Source organism: Lissotriton vulgaris, chromosome 4_1 (assembly GCF_964263255.1).
Source record: "Lissotriton vulgaris chromosome 4_1, aLisVul1.2, whole genome shotgun sequence".
In the NCBI taxonomy this organism is placed as follows: Eukaryota; Metazoa; Chordata; class Amphibia; order Caudata; family Salamandridae; genus Lissotriton; species Lissotriton vulgaris.
The window spans coordinates 2,140,134,111-2,140,154,476 of record NC_141691.1 but is presented as its reverse complement, the minus strand read 5'-3'; the positions used below and the strand labels follow the sequence as shown (position 1 = coordinate 2,140,154,476).

Here is a 20,366-nt window from a genome sequence, read left to right as displayed (position 1 = left end):
GGAGCTGCAGGGAGGGGGTGAGAAAAATTAAATCCAAAGCGCTACTGAGCGCAGGGGGTGTCAGAGGGTCTGAGCACACCAATTACCAGGTGTCCGAGCAACTTTCTAACAAAAATATTGTGCAAGTAAAAACGCTATTAAAAATCAAGGGATAGAAGGAGGACCTCCCGGCTTCCGCCTCAGGAGGGGGAGAGTGCGTGTATTGTCAGAAATCAACTGTAGTCTACTTCACTGTATGCCATGCCACTCTACGACACACCACTTTACATCACAATACTCAACGCTATTCTGCTGCACACTACTCCTCTCTACCTCACTCTAATCCTCGCCAAGACACTGTATAACCTTCCGATGTTCTCTACTCCACTCTATTCTACTCCCCTCTAGCTGTTGCCCTCTATGTTATTCCACTGTACACCACGACAGTGTACCTCACTGTGCGTTACACGACTCCGCTGAACACCAGTCCACTCTATGCAACTCCACTCAGTTATTAAATTGTATCTCACCCTACTCTATGCCACTCAGCTCTATGTCACGCCACTCTACCAAACTCCAGTGTATTCTTTTCCACAGTAAGCTGCTCCAATGTGCACCACTCCACTCTATGCAATTCTGCTTAACAGCACTTAACTCTATGCCACTCCAGTGTAGTCCACTCCACTCTACCTCACTGCACTCTATGCCACTACACTTGAGCTGCTTGATTCTACCCCACTTTACTTTATGCAATTCCACACTATGCAACTCCACGGTACACCACTCCACTCTACCCAACTCCACTGTTCTATTTCTCTGTATGCCACTTCACTGTAACACACTCCACTCTATGACACTCAAGTCTACAACACTCCACAGTAAGATATTCAACTCTACACCAGAGGGTAAAGGAGCATCGCCCCACCTGCTTCGAGTGCAGCAGTGTCAGAAGACACAACGATCACTCTTTAACTCTTCACACTCACGGGAACAGAATGCTGAATTTTCCTCAGTCCTCCAATGGGCCTCCACCGAGCCTTAAATTCACAAGAGCTCTGATGAACCCTGACGGGGGAAGGGGATTGGGACAGAGAAGAGACAGCCTTGCTTCTGTGGATCACATTGAGTTTCTCTGGTTCTGCGCCTGTGTGTTCTCTGTCGTGAACTGTATTTCAACAACAGTACATCGTTACTAACACCTTTATCTCCCTACTCTCACTCTCTCTATATTTTTGTGTCTATTCTTACCCAGCTCTCACTTGCCCTGTGATTAGCTTGGCCTTGCCTCTCTTCTATTCTTTGTTATTTATATCAACTCTTTTGAATAATAAAGTATAGCTCATATGAGGATTACACAGTTATACCAGAGAATATTAGAATGCCTTTTACTTTTTTCTATATAAGAATACTTGCGGTTTTGCAGAAGAAGACGGAACCTTCAATTATCAAGGCTTCGTGGGGAAGAGTGGTGAGTAGAATAATTATTCCTTACCTATCTTTTGAAAGGAATTATTGCTGTGTCTTTCTTTTTCTTTTTGAATATTTCTGTAGAAACCACTTTGAATGCTGCCTAGCTAACTTTCCGACCGGAAACGAAAAGAAAACTTCCCTATTCTAAACACTTAGCAAACTCTAGATGAATCCCTACACTGACTCCTGACTGACTACAGCGCAAGTGTCCTACATGCAGACTCATGAAGATACGGTGGTGAAGTGCACGGCTGAGAACGCTGCCGACACACTCCACAGCTGAGTCTGTCCTCGCGTCTGTGTTTGCCTACCTGGAGATTCTTTCCATGACGCCCGTCCCAGATCTGCGAAGACCACAGGCTGGCGGACTTAGCATGGAGCTTCAGGCATGCCAGCCTGCATCACCCACTTTGACTGCGATAAAGAAGTGCTGCACAGCGTGCGAAAGGGGTGATGGGTGGGGGATTCCTGACAAGCAAGTAAACACAGATAAATCATTAAAATGGTCATTTACCATTTTATTATTCTGCCTGTCAGTGTGCCACCAGCCACCCTAATGCAAGGGTGCTGGTGGCGGCAGGGCAGATTCCAGCAGATTTCAGGATGACATCTGCAGGTGGGTGCTCAGTGCACATGTCAGATTGGCCATCTGTTTACATCCAGGCAATTTGATATGCACACTTCAGAGCGTGCAATCCCAGTGCTGTGATACAGCTGGGGATTGTTGGCACAGGTCCCCAGCCTCAAAATGAGCAAAGGGTGAGTGTTAGAACTGGCTATTTCTGGTAGGCTAAGGCTGACACCAAAGCCAGGCAGAAACCACCATTCTAGTCAGGGCAAGGAAGTCACACGCCAAGATAACCTCTGCTCACCCCCTTGGTAGCTTGGCTCAAGCAGTAAGGCTAAACTCGGAGGCAATGTGTAAAGCATTTGCGCCAGCGCACAACAGCAACAACATACTAGGCACACCACAAAAGAGACTCCACACAAGGTTATTATAAAAATAACTTTTGTATTGTAAAAACACATCAGATAAAATCACACATATACATGGTACCAACTGGCACGGGCAATATTCACAGGGATTATGTACACCAGACAGGGCCACATGGGCGCCTGTCAGAGTCAGATATAGTACTTCTAGATAAAATGTAGAATATAAAATCACTTCTAGAATAAAGAATAAATGTAACATAAAATAATAATCAAAGATAACAACCAGTAACCACTGGTAACAGGAACCAGGACCTTACTAGGACCACCTGTACTAAGAAAGAAGAACCACCTAAGTATCACACAGCATTAGGGGTCTAAGAAAGAATACATTACTCATGATGCAATAAACCTACATTCAGAGGAGTAGAAAAGACAACCACCTAAGTATCACTCAGCATTTAGGGGTCTAAGAAAGAATACATTACTCATGATGCAATAAACCTACATTCAGGGGCGTAATAAGGGAAAGAAAACACACATGATGCAATAACACATTCAGAGGTGCATAATAAATCAATTAGCGCAAAAGCTCACATTAGCAATAACTATTAAAAAGCATAGAAATCACATTGCGCTAACCCTCCATAAGCCACTACCTGTGGCAGTCCCTAGGCCAACTGGCCTTGTGGGGCAAAGATGCCCTGAGTCCAATGTCAAGGCGCGCTGCCCTGCAGCGCCAGTCCAAAAGTACAAAAAGCCTTAACGTGGCAGGTGCCCACAAAGTGCTGGGCACCTGGGCATCGCAATAAAATAAACTGCGACAGGGTCCTCACTGACCCTTGGGCGCAAACTGCGCCACGCTGGAGCCACACAGGCTCTGGGACACATATAGGCCCCTGGAGCCCTCTGGCTCTTCAACTAAATACCCCCTCTGAGCCTAGCAGGCTCTTAGAACATCTGTGGGGTCGTTGGAGCCCCCTCTGGGGCTCGACGTCATGGAAATGGCCCCCGAGCCTCTCTGGGCTCTTAAATCACGTAGGGCACCTCGAGCCTCTCTGGGCCCGTAAAACAAATCTGCCCCCTTAGAGCCTCCATGGCTCTGAACACAACGATAGGGGCGAGGAGCCTCTCGGGGCTCTACACGCGTTGGGGCGACCCGCTGCCAACCGGGGCCGCCCTTGAAGCCCTCGTGGCTTCATATGCACAAGGAGCGCGTGCTCGTGCTACTGCGGGGAGGGGCGGACACCGACAATGTGTCCCGGCGCCCCTCCCTCTCATCTGCTCACTCACCGGCCGTCTCCACACAACGGGTAGCCTCGCGGTGGGGGCAGGCACCGACAATGTGCCTCGCGCCCCCTCCGCTTCCATCCTCAGGCCGCTCTTCTCATGGCAGGGCTCCCTCCGCTCACGGGAGCCCTGTCAGCCGGCCGCCATCACTCTTCTCCTCTCTCCTTCCCCGGGCTCGCGGTCGCCGGCCAGGTACTTCCCGGTCGCCGCGGGCAGCGCGGCGGCCCGATTCAGGCAGGCGTGCAGGCATTAAAGATATCGGCGTGGGCAGCCGAAATAAAAGTACAGATAAGCGAGGTGGGCACTCGCAATGTAAATAAAGCGCTCCCAGCGCTAAATGACGACCCACAGTGCTATAATCCAAATAAAGCGCTCTACAGCGCTAGAAATCAGGCAGAACGCTCCCAGGCACTCAGGGGGAAGCACAGCACTTCCTGCAGGCAAATGCAGCTCCTCCATGCTGCAACACGGTCCCAGAGATTCCAAGGGGGCAAGCAAAGTCCCCCCAACAGCCCAGCAAGGCAGAGGGGTCCCCCAGGAGTCCAGGAATGTCCATCAGAGGTCCAGGAGATGGGCAGGGCCCAGGCATTCCCCTGAGCCCCAGCAGCAGCATGCCCCTGGCAGATTCAAGTTAGAAAACAAGAACATTTTGGAAGGGAACACAGCCCCTTCTTATACACTGAAAAGCCTTTGAAGTCCTTTGAAGTCCTTTGAAGCAGGCAGTGTGAGAACCAGCTAGACTGGTTTAGAGGGAAGTCCCCTTCAGTATCAGGGACAGAGGTGTCAGTCGCCCAGCGGGAGGTGGAGCCAGCTTTGTAGTTAGGCAGGCACAGCCCTTCACTCTCAGGTGCCATCTCCTCCCACTTCCCTGGCAGCAGATGCTGCCTTTCATCCATGGGCTGACTTCAGACAACCTCCTGGGCTCTCTAGCCCCTGTCATCCTCAAACCAGACAGTCAATCCACAAGCAGGCCCAGGCACTCTGGGCCAGGCTCACCAGCCAATCACACGCTAGCACCAAGTTACACAAATATGCCCACTTCTAAAAGTAGTACTTCTAGACTAGACACAGTCATGCCGCATACATCATTTTGCAGCATTCACTCTCACGAGCTCATCCATACCAAACTCGCCCCTGCACTCCCCACACATCAGGAACTACCATGGGCATACATATTCCCCATTCATTCCTATGGGAGGGCAGGTCACTCACCACACATACAGAGAGCTCAAGCACTTTACACTGTACCACAGTGAAAAAGTGCACAGAGGCCTAAAATCACCAACACCAGGTTCCATAAACAGGCTAGGAAAAAGCAAAAAGCCTAGGGGTGAACCTGCCCAACGGGCCGGGTCCAACACAACCCCCTTCCAGCCAAAACGCAGGGTAGACCAATCACTCCACTGATGGGCTTCCTTGCTTTGGGCGACAAAAATACGGACACGGACCCGCACAGCAGGGACACCCTCCGGTTTTTCGCCACTCGGAACCTACATGGTTACCTCCAAACAATAACTCTCTGAAACAACTAGGATATCCCACTGGTACTCACTAGTCATCCACAGCCAGGACCAGGCCATAGGCCATCCAAATCACAGGTCCTAACTAATCCACAGAGTGGGGGGTAGTAACCCCTGGCTCACAATAGCCATTCTCCACTCTCTCAGTGTAGCTACAACTACCACTTATCCAACAACCTAGGGACCATACCCTCAGGCTGACCAGAGGTCACGGGCAAGAATGCCCCACCCTACCTCTACTTCTGGGTTTCCGCACCCTCACAGAAAAGCACTTCACCAGAACACAATTCTCCTACCAGATCAGGACCTCACTCCATCACTGGTCTACCACCTGGAAACTATTCTACTTCTGAGGTACAAAGCACACAGCACAGTCCCTCTTCAAGCAGGTGGGGGGACACAGCACACAGCAAAGCTCCCTTTCCTCTACCTTGGTGGAAACAATAAACTGCAGGTGAGCCCCAGAACACACAGCAAGGGCAGCCCCCTCAGTCTCTTCAGCTGATCCACTTTGGTAGAGCTTCCTCTTGACCTAGAAGTTTCCTAATCTCCCAACCTAAGATCTAAACCCTCAGGTTACACCAGGGTCAGAAGTAAGGACACCGTCCCTCTGCACCCCCTTCCAGTATCAGTATGTCTCAGGCTAGACAGAGCACACGCCAGCAGCGTATCAGCGACACACTCTCCTCCAGTACTCCCTATCACAGGGTGATTCTCAGTATGTCCCAGGCTAGACAGAGCACACGCCAGCGGCATATCAGTGACACACTTTCCTCCAGTACTCCTTCCAGGTCAGGCCACACCCCAACCTGGCTTTCCCCCCTCCTCGGGGAACGACCTCCAGAGGCCCCACAAATGGTCAAGCACTCTAGACGGTCAAATGCTCAGCGAGCCAGGACTTCTGCACCCTCCACTTAGGAGCGGTACTGCCCAACACTAGGACCGCCGGAGTACTGGTTACAGACACTCCCCGTCCTCTAGACACAGGAAGATCCTCCTCAAATGACCTATGTACAGCTTAGGCCCCTGACCTAGCGCTCCCTTAGGGAACCCTCCAGGCCCTGAGATAGGGTTTCAGGCCAACGTGGGACACACTGTCCCACACTCACTCCGCCTCCACTGAGACAGGGCGTCAGCCCCTACACCCCTACCATACTACTGGGACCTAGCTGGGTTACACATGAACCTCTTCCCCTTCACAGGATCATCAGATACACAAGCTAACTCCTTTTTGAATCACCTCCTAATGCCTCTGCAAGACATCTAGCACACCGCCAGACATCCACCTTCTTATCCAGTGCCTCTGCAGGACCTCCTGCACACCACCAGAGGTACACCTCTCATGCAAGCTTTTTAACAAAAAGAAAACTCACACCAACTCCTCCAGTTCAGCACATCACTCATTCGCACACCCCCCCCCCTCGGACTGGTAAGGCAGTTTCTACCACCCCTGATCACTCAACCTGACCACACGTGACACAGGTACCAAACTCTGGGAGCGGGGAATGGGAATTAACACACTGGACACATTAAAGCTGCCACCACTGGATCCTACCACACTGGGGAATCCAGACACACACACTACACTCAGGGAACAACCACCCTCTTGAGCTAGTCATTTCTCCTCACACTCCCTCTCTTCCATCTACCCACGCAGGGACAGGATTTGGGATTGGACACAGGACCCAGCAAGGAATTCCTAATCTATGGGAACCTCCCCCTCTAATGGCGTCCCGCCCTGTCAATTCCTCTCATCTGCCACTAAACATAAAGTGCAGAAACACATTTGAAAATGACACTCTTAAGGAAAAAAATCAAAAACAATAATCCCAAACAAGTGACTATCTGGAAAAAAAATTGCAGAGTTTTGTAATGTAGCCAGTTGTCGCTATGGCACTGCGCAAACACAAGTCCAAATCCGCACCGCTGACCAACAATGTTAGAACTGGCTATTTCTGGTAGGCTAAGGCTGACACCAAAGCCAGGCAGAAACCACCATTCTAGTCAGGGCAAGGAAGTCACACGCCAAGATAACCTCTGCTCACCCCCTTGGTAGCTTGGCTCAAGCAGTAAGGCTAAACTCGGAGGCAATGTGTAAAGCATTTGCGCCAGCGCACAACAGCAACAACATACTAGGCACACCACAAAAGAGACTCCACACAAGGTTATTATAAAAATAACTTTTGTATTGTAAAAACACATCAGATAAAATCACACATATACATAGTGCCAACTGGCACGGGCAATATTCACAGGGATTATGTACACCAGACAGGGCCACAAGGGCCACTGTCATATTCAGATATAGCACTTCTAGATAAAATGTAGAATATCAAATCACTTCTAGAATAAAGAATAAATGTAACATAAAATAATAATCAAAGATAACCACCAGTAACCACTGGTAACAGGAACCAGGACCTTACTAGGACCACCTGTACTAAGAAAGAAGAACCACCTAAGTATCACACAGCATTAGGGGTCTAAGAAAGAATACATTACTCATGATGCAATAAACCTACATTCAGAGGAGTAATAAGGGAAAGAAAACACACATGATGCAATAACACATTCAGAGGTGCATAATAAATCAATTAGCGCAAAAGCTCACATTAGCAATAACTATTAAAAAGCATAGAAATCACATTGCGCCAACCCTCCATAAGCCACTACCTGTGGCAGTCCCTAGGCCAACTGGCCTTTTGGGGCAAAGATGCCCTGAGTCCAATGTCAAGGCGCGCTGCCCTGCAGCGCCAGTCCAAAAGTACAAAAATCCTAAATGTGGCAGGTGCCCACAAAGTGCTGGGCGCCTGGGCATCGCAATAAAATAAACTGCGACAGGGTCCTCACTGACCCTTGGGCGCAAACTGCGCCACTCTGGAGCCACACAGGCTCTGGGACACATATAGGCCCCTGGAGCCCTCTGGCTCTTCAACGAAATACCCCCTCTGAGCCTAGCAGGCTCTTAGAACATCTGTGGGGTCGTTGGAGCCCCCTCTGGGGCTCGACGTCATGGAAATGGCCCCGAGCCTCTCTGGGCTCTTAAATCACGTAGGGCACCTCGAGCCTCTCTGGGCCCATAAAACAAACCTGCCCCCTTAGAGCCTCCATGGCTCTGAACACAACGATAGGGGCGAGGAGCCTCTCGGGGCTCTACACGCATTGGGGCGACCCGCTGCCAACCGGGGCCGCCCTTGAAGCCCTCGTGGCTTCATATGCACAAGGAGCGCGAGCTCGCGCTACTACGGGGGAGGGGCGGACACCGATAATGTGTCCCGGCGCCCCTCCCTCTCATCTGCTCACTCACCGGCCGTCTCCACGCAACGGGGAGCCTCGCGGTGGGGGCAGGCACCGACAATGTGCCTCGCGCCCCCGTCCGCTTCCATCCTCAGGCCGCTCCTCTCGTGGCAGGGCTCCCTCCGCTCACGGGAGCCCTGTCAGCCGGCCGCCATCACTCTTCTCCTCTCTCCTTCCCCGGGCTCGCGGTCGCCATTCCTCGGCACCCGGGCTGCGGGGCGGGACTTCCGGCCGGCCGCGCTGGGATTGGGCGGCCGGCCAGGTACTTCCGGGTCGCCGCGGGCAGCGCGGCGGCCCGATTCAGGCAGGCAGGCGGGCAGGCATTAAAGATATCGGCGTGGGCAGCCGAAATAAAAGTACAGATAAGCGAGGTGGGCACTCGCAATGTAAATAAAGCGCTCCCAGCGCTAAATGACGACCCACAGCGCTATAATCCAAATAAAGTGCTCTACAGCACTAGAAATCAGGCAGTGCGCTCCCAGGCGCTCAGGGGGAAGCACAGCGCTTCCTGCAGGCAAATGCAGCTCCTCCATGCTGCAACACGGTCCCAGAGATTCCAAGGGGGCAAGCAAAGTCCCCCCAACAGCCCAGCAAGGCAGAGGGGTCCCCCAGGAGTCCAGGAATGTCCGTCAGAGGTCCAGGAGCAGGGCAGGGCCCAGGGATTCCCCTGAGCCCCAGCAGCAGCATGCCCCTGGCAGATTCAAGTTAGAAAACAAGAACATTTTGGAAGGGGACACAGCCCCTTCTTATACACTGAAAAGCCTTTGAAGTCCTTTGAAGCAGGCAGTGTGAGAACCAGCTAGACTGGTTTAGAGGGAAGTCCCCTTCAGTATCAGGGACAGAGGTGTCAGTCGCCCAGCGGGAGGTGGAGCCAGCTTTGTAGTTAGGCAGGCACAGCCCTTCACTATCTGGTGCCATCTCCTCCCACTTCCCTGGCAGCACATGCTGCCTTTCATCCATGGGCTGACTTCAGACAACCTCCTGGGCTCTCTAGGCCCTGTCATCCTCAAACCAGACAGTCAATCCACAAGCAGGCCCAGGCACTCTGGGCCAGGCTCACCAGCCAATCACACGCTAGCACCAAGTTACACAAATATGCCCACTTCTAAAAGTAGTACTTCTAGACTAGACACAGTCATGCCGCATACATCATTTTGCAGCATTCACTCTCACGAGCTCATCCATACCAAACTCGCCCCTGCACTCCCCACACATCAGGAACTACCATGGGCATACATATTCCCCATTCATTCCTATGGGAGGGCAGGTCACTCACCACACATACAGAGAGCTCAAGCACTTTACACTGTACCACAGTGAAAAAGTGCGCAGAGGCCTAAAATCACCAACACCAGGTTCCATAAACAGGCTAGGAAAAAGCAAAAAGTCTAGGGGTGAACCTGCCCAACGGGCCGGGTCCAACAGTGAGCTGCTCCCACTAATCAGGATTGGTTGGATTCGGTACTTGTCAGGAAGTCATCCACTTCCTTTCCTGCTCGTCATTTGGTTGGGTTTGTTTGCTCAGTGCTTTTTCTGTCTTCAGGGAACAGTCACAGCTCCTTCTGCTAGTTGTGCCATCACCAACACCAATCACTGCGTGTGCTGTCAATGCTTCTTTACCTGCTGCTGGTGGTAACTGACTTGCTTCTTGCCAAGGTATCTCTGCTTCTTTGTGTCTGTGCCTTTTGCGGGTCCCTGTGACACTCATGACAGCCTTCTGCCTGGCCTCTGCAGATTGAGGCTCTCATTGCCTGTTGCCCTTTGCTTCTAATTTTAACATAAGTTGTGTAATGTTTCTAGCATCCCAGTCATAGGTAAGTGCTTTTATGTGTTTTATTTATTCTCTAATATGTGTTCATGCAGAGTACACAAATTAACAGGTGCACTATTTACCGCAAATTTCCATTAAGATTCTTTGAATTAGGTACTAAAATGCCACTAATATGTGTTACTCCCTTTCTGATGTCAGCGAACAGCAAATACTTGCTATTTGCTCCCGCCGTTGGCACCAGGTTTTATCTATTGTACATTGTGGTGCAAACACTAGCAATTTGTAGCCCATTTGTAATCCCATTTGCAGCCTGATTGTAATCAGACATTTGCAAGCCTGCCGATTTTTTTATGCGTTGTCCTGTGTGTAGTGACGCTTCATATTAGTCAATATGAAACCAGCATTTATTTGGTGTTGTGTATGAGCTTCATACAAATAGAAGCTCTTCATCTAAAGACAGGATTGCCGAAGGTTTCCTACTTGTGGTTTGCATTATTTATGAAGCACTCTAACTTTGCAATTGCAAAGATGTTGTTATCATGAGTCTCCATGGCATGTATGCATTAGCTTGAGCCCCAAGAACATTGCCTCACCTATAGGAGTAGACATCAGCAAGGCCTACCAGTGCTAGGGGTTCGCCCTTCTCTGAACAAACGTCCTCAGACCAGTAAATAGAAGTTGGCACAGAAACTGAAATATCAAGAAAATAGTTTAATAAGCCTCATGAGGTGGAACTACATTCACACAACACCCTTCGGCAGTGTATGAAGTAGCACAGGGAGTAGAAGAACCATTGGTCTTTTATACCCACACAGGAGCTCAAACGGAGGCGGTACACGTACACATAGGAAGAGGTACATACATAGATGGCCATACAGAGAATGCACAGTCAACAAAGAAGGAGGGGCAATGAGTTGCTGACCTCAGTTGAAACATCCTGACAGTAACAGACTGGAGCAGGTGCATGGGCAACAACAGACTCTTCTGAGCAAGTGCAGAGTAGCAGAGGCTAAGTATAGCCAGTTCTTCAGCAAAGCACAAGGGCAAGCAACAGTGAAGAAGGAAAGAGCACAATGCTAACAGCGATCTCTGCCAAATTTCCAAACACCAATTTCACAGGTCACTAGCTGCCACTGCTCTACACCACTCAATTAATCAATCAATCAAGTCATATTGGTGTAGCATGGTTCATCGCCCCAGGGGTTTCCAGGTGCTGTACCACTCCACTGTACTCCACCACGAAGCACTAGTGACCATAATGAGGGACCTGATACCAACATGACACCATAGTTCCTGATCCTGCTAGAGTAAAGGACATATCTTCCCCCCATCACCGCCATTTCAGGACCAATCAAAGATCTGAGGGTGCATCCTGGCACCTCCAGCACCCCCTGTCCTACCCTTCTTTCCACCAAGGTCTAATTTTGGGCTAGAGATAAAGACCCACTGATAAAAGAGCGGATCAGATTGACTCCTCAAGGAGCCACTGACTTCACCAGTACTACAAGTCCAAACCTTGCTGGAATCACTTCCCACTAACACATAACTGTGAACGGAATAGTAAAGGTTAGTGCATCTTACCTTCCTCTCCTTTCTCCCTCATACTTCACCTTCTCTAGACCAACAGTTTACTGTAACATAGTGCACTCTGGAACTAATGCTAAACAATAGAGTTGCCCCCCGCCAGCAAATAACTTGATAACAATTTGGTGGGCATGCACGGAATAACAAAGTCCAAAAGATAGAAAGTTATTTTTACTTAAGTTCCATTTTTCATTCACTATCAATAAAAGCTTCAGAAAACAACTAAAAACTTGGCTATTTGACAAGTAGCGAATCCCCCTCCCTCAAGCGCCTTGAGACCCTCTGGGTGAGTAGTGCGCTATATAAATTCTTGACTTGACTTATCACGGCTCCAACCTGTCTTTTATTCGAACTTGAGGAAGTAGAGACCACTTTGTCACAGTCTGAAGGGCTCTGAAGACCTGGCTCTTCAGGGAGGCATACCTGTAATTGGCACGCTCCACTTTTCTATCACACAGCCTTCCCATCCTCAGCGCCTTGACGCCTTTGGGCAAAGTTGCGCTTTACAAGTCCTATCTCAACTCAACTCAACAGTCACCACCCTTAAAAGCAGTAGGACCCGATGGGGTACCAACTGATATTTTTTAACTAATAGACAATTGGGATCACCTTTATTCATTGTAGTCTTTAATTCAATAGCATCAATGGGTCCCCTGCCCTCCTGGAAACCTCGGTAACGATACCTATTTTTAAAAAAGGCGATGCCTCTGCTCTACTCAACTATTGCCCTATTTCCTGGCTGGATAGCATGGCTAAAATAATGGGCATGTTACTATTGAATAAGTTGGAATTTTGGGTGGCGGAGAAGAAAAGTCTCACAGAAGTGCAGTATGAGTTCAGGCAGGGTAGGAGTACCATTGACCAATGTCTAAATTTGTTGTTATTAGCTGTAAAATACTCCCTGTCAAAAAAAGGACAGGTATACATGGCCTTCGTGGATCTGTTGAAGGCGTTTGACTGTGTGGTACACAGCAAACTGTGGAGTATCATGGAGGCCATAAGAGTGGAGGCCGCAATCACCAATTTTATTAGAGAGTCTTATTTAGATGCCTCTGCTTTGGTTTGATTTGGTCGACGAGGGGATTGCGGCAAACCCTTTCATATTGAAAAGGGGGTCTGGCAGGGTTGTGTCCTGGCCCCCATGTCTGTTTGCCCTTCACACAAATAACTTGATAACAATTTGGTGGGCATGCACGGAATAACAAAGTCCAAAGGATAGAAAGTTATTTTTACTTAAGTTCCATTTTTCATTCACTATCAATAAAAGCTTTAGGTTCCAGCCAACGCGTTTCATTCTCCTTCAGAGAACTTCATCAGGGCTGAAAGAATACAGAGACCTCAATCAATATCAAAAAGGACATGCTAACACTTGAATGAGGAGAGGAAACAAAATTACTATACATAGAATGACATTGATATCGACACATAATATATATATATATATATATATATATATATATATATATATATATATATATATATATATATATAAAGAAAACTACAAAAAAACAAAATTCCATTAAAAAAGTGACCATATGTGATAGCAAGTGTATGGGAGAGCAGTGGTATGTGATCTTTGAACGACTCATATTTGAACCATGGGGACCATAGATTATGAACATCACTTGGCAGGTAGAGATATTGCAATAAAAATATTACGATCCCATATAATAATACATATAAACTAATCTTTCAATTCACACATGTGGTAACATTGGAAAAAACACATATGCAAACATATGAACAATCTCAGCAATACATTAAAATGAAAAGAAAAAACAAAACAAAAAACATCATATTTAAAAATTGCATGCTCAAACTAATGTATACATTTCATAAGCAAAAAGGATCATGCCATAAATGACAAAGTCAAGTGGTATTGAAAGTGAGGGAGGGGAGATAAAGAACATTTTATATAAATGGTGAATAAGAAACTAATCCTCATGGCACTCATTTTATATCCATTATAAGGAAAAAAATGAAAAGAAAAATACACAACGCTAAGTATCAGTGTAAAAGAGATCCCATAAACTCACAAGGACTCTTAGGTTAACTTTTCAAAGGACAAAAATGCGGTCTCACCTTAAAATGGAATTTCACCGATCGGTGCGAGGCATAAAGGTATTTGGATCTCTCAATTCTAGACAGTGTCATGGGTCCCAAACGTGATGACTATAATAATAGACAACATCACAAATAAATAACCAGTCTCAAAAATGCTAGAATATTACAAAAATAACAAGGACTATTAAATAAGAAAACTAATCATGTGGACCAGAGTCACCTGTGGAGATTTGCAAGGCTATCTATGACATAAGCGGATGATTAAAGTAAACCAACCTCGATCAATCCAATTACACTAGCGACCTCGGTAGTTGTGTCTTATTTCAAAGAAGGTCGCAACAAAGGATGTCACGTACTTAAAGACATGAAAGTGGATCCTAGGTAAATCCCTAATGTCTGTTAAACAAAAACAACATTCAGATTTACTACACTAAACACTTGCTGTCTATCCTAAGAATCGCGAAGGAGAACCATCAAAGACAGGGGACTCACCTGCACCGGATCGTAGCCCAAATGGATATTGAAATAGTATTAAGTTCATTCTCGGGTAATGCACCAAAGATCTGGAACTCGCTCCCCAAAGATTTGTGCTGAAACTCCTCCTTCCCCTCATTCAAACTGGAACTCAAATCTCTACTCCTCTACAGATATCTCAACAGGTACACAAACTGTTTGAACCCATAGAGATCAGATGCGGAGTACTCTGAGGATCCTCTCTCAGCCCCACACTCTTCACATCTACATGGCCCCCCTCGTAACCATTGTCAGAAAACATGGACTCAGCATAGTATCCTATGGCAACGACACCCAGCTCGTTCTCTCCCACACCAAGGAACCTCACACCACCAGGCACAACTTCCAGGAAGGAATAAAGGACATCACAACCTGGATGTGAAGCAGCTGCCTGAAGCTCAACTTGGAGAAAATGGAAGTCATCATCCTCGGATCCACCCCCTCTACATGGGATGACACCTGGTGGCCCAAGTGCTCGGCAACCCTCCCACACCCACGGACCACACCTGCAACCTAGGCATCATAATTTACTCCTCCCTTACCATGAACTGACAGATCAATGCTGTATTCTCTGCATGCTCCAACACCTTCTTCATAGTCCTCAAGGCCTCCAAATGTATCCCGCCCAAATCCAGGAAGACTGTCACCCATGCACTCATTACCAGCAGGCTGGACTACGGGAGTGCCCTCAATGCCGGAATCAACAGATCTCTACTCCAAAAACTGCAGACCATCCAGAACGCTGCAGCCAGACCCCTCTTTAGCATCCCATGACAGAACCACATCACCCATCACTTACGAGACCTCCACTGCCTCCCCATTAAGAAGAGTGACTTTCAAGCTTCTCACACACTCATAGAAAGTCCTCCACAACACCGGGCCCCAATACCTCAACAAAAGAATCTCCTTCTACACCCCCAACAGAAGCCTCCGGTCGGCTGAGCTGGCCTTGAACGAAAGCCCCTGCATCCACAGAGCCAGAACGGGATGCAGATCCTTCTCTTACATCACGGCCAAAACATGGAACGAGCTCCCCTTGGCATCAGACAAAGCCCCACACTGCAAACATTCAAGAAGAGCCTCAAGACCTGGCTTTTCAGATGACCGGATTCTGAAGGAGCCCTATATCTGGTTTTTGGATGCCCAATACCCCGCCCCCCTCAGGGCCTTGAGACCCTCATGGGAGAGTAGTGCGCTCTACAAAGCCCTGATTGATTGATTGACTGTTCTTTGTTTCTGTCATCTAGGCAGTCACATTACTTGCTCACTACTCTTTAATGTGACATGTTCATTTGCCTTTTTGTCCAGATGCCTTTATCCTCCATATACCCTGTGCCTTTCTTTGTGACTCTGAACCAATGAGTGCTGTACTGTCTTGTGACTTTCACATTCCGAACTCACTGTGTACCTCTTATTTATTTATTTATTTATTGAATTTGTGTATCAGCTCACAGCTACCCAAAAGGGTTCCCGGCGCTGCACAGGAACAGCCAGAAATAGAGCAGCCTATTGGCTGAAGAGCCATGTTTTCAAGGATCTGCGGAATGCAAGAAGGTTAGGTTGCATACGGAGAGGTAGAGGAAGGGTATTTTACAGGGTAGGGCCCAAGTAGGAAAAGGAGCAACCCCCCATGCGGGACAGCCTAATTTTAGGGACTCAACATTTTTCAAGGGTGGAGGATCTAAGACTACGGGAGGGAGCAAAGGGACAAGCCAAAGGTAGCAAGTAGCTAGGTGACTGCTTAATGCGAAACATGTAGGTCAGGGCTTTGAACCTAACCCGTTTCTCTACAGGCAGCCAGTGGAGGTCTGCCAACAGTCCGGAGGTGGGTGAAAATTTGGGAGCGCAGCAGAAAAGTCTAGCCGCTGAGTTTTGAACACGCTGTAATTTTTGTGTTATCTCTTTGTTGATGCCTAAGTAAAGTATATTCCCGTAGTCCAGCCTAGAGGTGACCAAGGCTTGGACTACGTTGCGCTGGACATGAGATGGGAGCATCCACACAATCTTTCTCAGCCATTTTAAAATAGTGAAACAGGTGGCTGCAACCTTGGGTGCTTGCTGTCGCATGAAGAGAGAGTCATCCACGATGATGCCAAGGTTGCGTACGTGGGTGGACGGCTGTGAGAGTGGACCCATCTCTGGCTGCCAGTGTTGGGGGTCCCAAAAGTCTCGATCTTTACCCAGGAGCAGGACCTCTGTCTTGTCACCATTGAGCTTTAGAAAGCTGGCGTTCATCCATGTCACGACTTTACAGAGGCCGGATCTAAGAGCCGAGGGCTGGGAGGTGTTACATGCTGAAAGAGAGAAGAGGATCTGGGTATCGTTGGCATAGGAGAATAGCGACATACCAGACTCCTCTACCACAGCCGCCAGCAGTTTAACATAAAGGTTAAACAGTAGAGGGCTGAGTATCGAACCCTGGTGGACTCTATGAGGACAGAGATGATGCTTTGATTTTGATGTGGTGGAAAAGACCTGGAAGGTGCAACCAGTAAGGAAAGAGCTTAGCCAGTTTAGGACTGCCCCAGTGATACCTGATAGTTGAAGGGCCTTAATGAGTACGTTATGGGAAACCGTATCAAAGGCCGCACCAAGGTCAAGTAGTATCAAGGCTGTGGTTTCGCCTGCGTCAATCTTCTGGCACAGCATTTCTTTCACTCCAAGGAGGGCGAACTCCGTAGAATAGCCGGCCCGATAGCCGGACTGGGAGGAGTGCAGAAGCCGTTGGTTTCAATAAACTTGGATAAGTGACCATTAATATGTCTCGCCAAGATCTTTGAGAGAGAAGGCAGAAGTGAGATGGGACGGAAGTTGGAAGGAAGAGAGGGGTCCGTGTTGGCCTTTTTTAATAATGGGACAACCATAGCATGTTTCCAGTCGGGAGGAACAGTCGAGTTCGTAAGGGGAGAGTTAATCAGCTGGAGAATATAGTCAAGAGAGGGCGATTCGGTTTGTCGTAGGACTGTCATAGGCAATAGATCACAAGCGGATCCAGATTTAATTTTACTGAGATGGTGAGTAAAAGATTTCATATCCATAGTTGGCCAGGAGTCAAGATTAGTCATTGTCTGTGTTTGGATAGGGTGATTGTCGGGTGCTGAGGAAGAGCAGATAGAAGACTCAGCAAGTGTAAGAATAGGGGGGATGACAGTACTAGCCAGGGCGGAGTCGATGGATTCTACTTTTTTAAGAAAAAATAGAGCAAGATCTTTGCATTGTGTGCTGTTGAGAGTAGGAGGCAGTGGTAAGGCGGTAGCACTCAATAGGTCCTTAACCAGGTTGAATACGTTTTTAGCACAGTTGTTCCCCTGTGTAATGGACAGGGAAACATTGTTCGCGCGTGCAGCCCTACAATGGGAATGATAGAATCTCTTAATAGTAAGATAAGCAGTTTTGGCTTCGGGTGAGTACGTTTTTTGCCATTGGTGTTCCGAGTTTTTACATTTGGTTTTCTCACCTTTTAATTCGGCATTGAACCAGGGGGCAGGAGAGCGGTGGTTATTTAGCTTCTTGATCGAAGGAGGTAGGCAAACGTCAAGTGAAGTTTGTATCCAATAGTAAAATGCTGACAGATCCAAGGTCGGTAACAAAACAGGGTCAGGCTCTGATCAGTAAGGCTGAGCCCAATCAAAGTTATAACAAGAGAAATGCCAATACTGATACCTCATTCAGAATCACAGTTTTGACAAAAATGCATAGACAACCGTTCAATGCATTAGGTGCTATTTAATAGCTGTTTAATTTGCAAAATTGATTTATAAATTTAGAATTTCAAAAGATTTCCAAAAGACATATAAGACAAATATACAACCACTGTGTGTGGACACAAGAAAAAAGTGCAGCAAAATTCACACAAATACTATCATTCGAACTAAGTCAGTCGTTTCACAAACACACCTCATGCAGTGAAATATACAATATTCAAACAAACAAAAATTCAGTGAGGGTCTGCCACAAAATAATTATATTTAAACCATTGTTTTGAATACACCTTATCCGCATTCATAGACAAATTTACATTCGTTATTTGATATGGTGTAATATTGCCACAACAATTGCAGAGTTGAAAATTAGCAAAAGAAGCAACTTTGGCAAACCCGATGGTCTACGCGTTTCGAATCCCTTTCAATAAATGGGATTCTCCTCAGGACCAACCACACTGTGGAAAGAGAAGAAAGAAAAATGTGTCTCTAACCATTCATATATAAATACTCAAAAAGACTCCCTAATTTTACCACCAGGAAGGCACTTCAGCTTACCACAATACGGTGTGTTTAGGCTCCTTTCAATCCAAGCCTGTAGTTTTATCGACTCATCTAAAGATTCATAAGGATGAAAGAAAGAAAATAGAAAGAGAAACCCAAATGAGCGTGACATACTTATTTTACATGACTTTGCAACATATGGGGGCTGGGGGCCGGCTTACCCAATGTTAAATCGTCTTGTCCACTACGGGTTAAGATTAACATCCAGCGCACTTCATTCCGTGCGCGGTGTTGTTGCCTATGGGCACAAAAGGGGAAACCACGGATGTAATTATGCCGGTCCCTTTGACATGGATTGAGACGAAGCCCCAAACGCGTATTAAACCCTCATAAACCGTGGAACACCGTTAACGAAGGACCCTGCGGGTTAGCTTACCTCCAGTCGCCAGAAGGCGCAGGGTACGCTCAATCTGTCCTGTTTTCAAAAAAACTTAGGCTCAAGTCGCCAGGCTGAAAGAGAAGGGATGGAAATCCGCAATGAAGTCTACAGTTATCATTGGTAGCCAAGCGCGGCAACTTATGGTCCAAGTACAGAAAAGGGACTCACCAATTTCAGACAGTGAATGTCGCATGCGACCGCCGCAAGCTTGCTGGGTAATGTAGTTTACAACAAGCCTGCTGGTGCATGCGCGAACAAGTTCTTAGTATGTTTTTCCACTGTTGTCAAAAACTTTCAAATGATTTAGAAAATGTGATAATTGCACTCGGAATCTAAATGGTCCAGTGTTATTGGGATTTCATGACAAATAAACCATGATTGGATGATCGCTTGGTGCTGCCTTACGGAACAATGGCAATGAGGAAAAGCGCTTTGCCAGAGGTGCTGGGATTTGTAGTTCCTCCTTACAAAGACATGTTTGAGTGAGCAGTTTGTCTGCAGATTAATTTTTGTTGATGACCAAACTGCGGGAGAATGGTATGTTGGAGAAGGCCCATAGCGCAATGGATAAACAATTGTTGCATGATGTCTATCCAGTGCATGTCGCTGCTTACATGCCACAGTTGTGACAGAGTCAAAGGCTCAGTGGGTATGACTGGATTGGCACTAAAAACATGGTTGGTGAAACGGCTAATCCAGAACGTCTACAAGCCCAGTAAGCAACATCAATATTCACAGTTTATATATTTCAGAGATCTCATTGAGGCCTGACACAGCTGTGTCAAATTTAACAATCAGGAAAGCCTCTTTCTGTGATAATTTCGCCTCCAAATCCCCTCCCCGGGGGTCTCGTTCAACCTTTGATATTACTGTCCATTTCAAGTCATTTATTGCGTGACCTTTCCTCGTCCAATGGTTCACCAATGGTGCTGTCTCAACCCTGTTCTTGAGACGAGATTGATGTTGGATGATTCTCTGGCGTACCTCTTGGTTGGTTTTGCCAATATATAGTTGTCCACATGGGCATGTAATTCCGTAGATCACATATTTAGTTTTACAATTACTAAAGGAATCATGTTTCCATGAAATTCCTCTATGTGTAAAGACTGAACCTTCCATTGTAAGGTCACAGCAGACACAAGTGCCACATTTGTGATGTCCCACTATTGGGGCAAGACCCATCAGATTTCTTAATCTTGGTTGCGGATCTTTGTGGATTGAAGCTCTGAATGAGGTATCAGTATTGGCATTTCTCTTGTTATAACTAAGACAGATCCAAGGTGACATTGTCATAAAACTTA

At 47.3% G+C, this 20,366-nt stretch overlaps 1 protein-coding gene across 1 annotated transcript in view; it reads left to right on the top strand.

Moving 5' to 3' along the window:
- LOC147725248 (uncharacterized) overlaps positions 1–20,366 on the top strand; it is a 58,239-nt gene that overhangs the window by 9,858 nt on the left and 28,015 nt on the right. Inside the window, exon 2 of the mRNA XM_086966560.1 lies at positions 1,384–1,447. Coding sequence (XP_086822686.1) covers positions 1,384–1,447 — 64 coding nt within the window. The remainder of the gene's footprint in view (positions 1–1,383; positions 1,448–20,366) is intronic.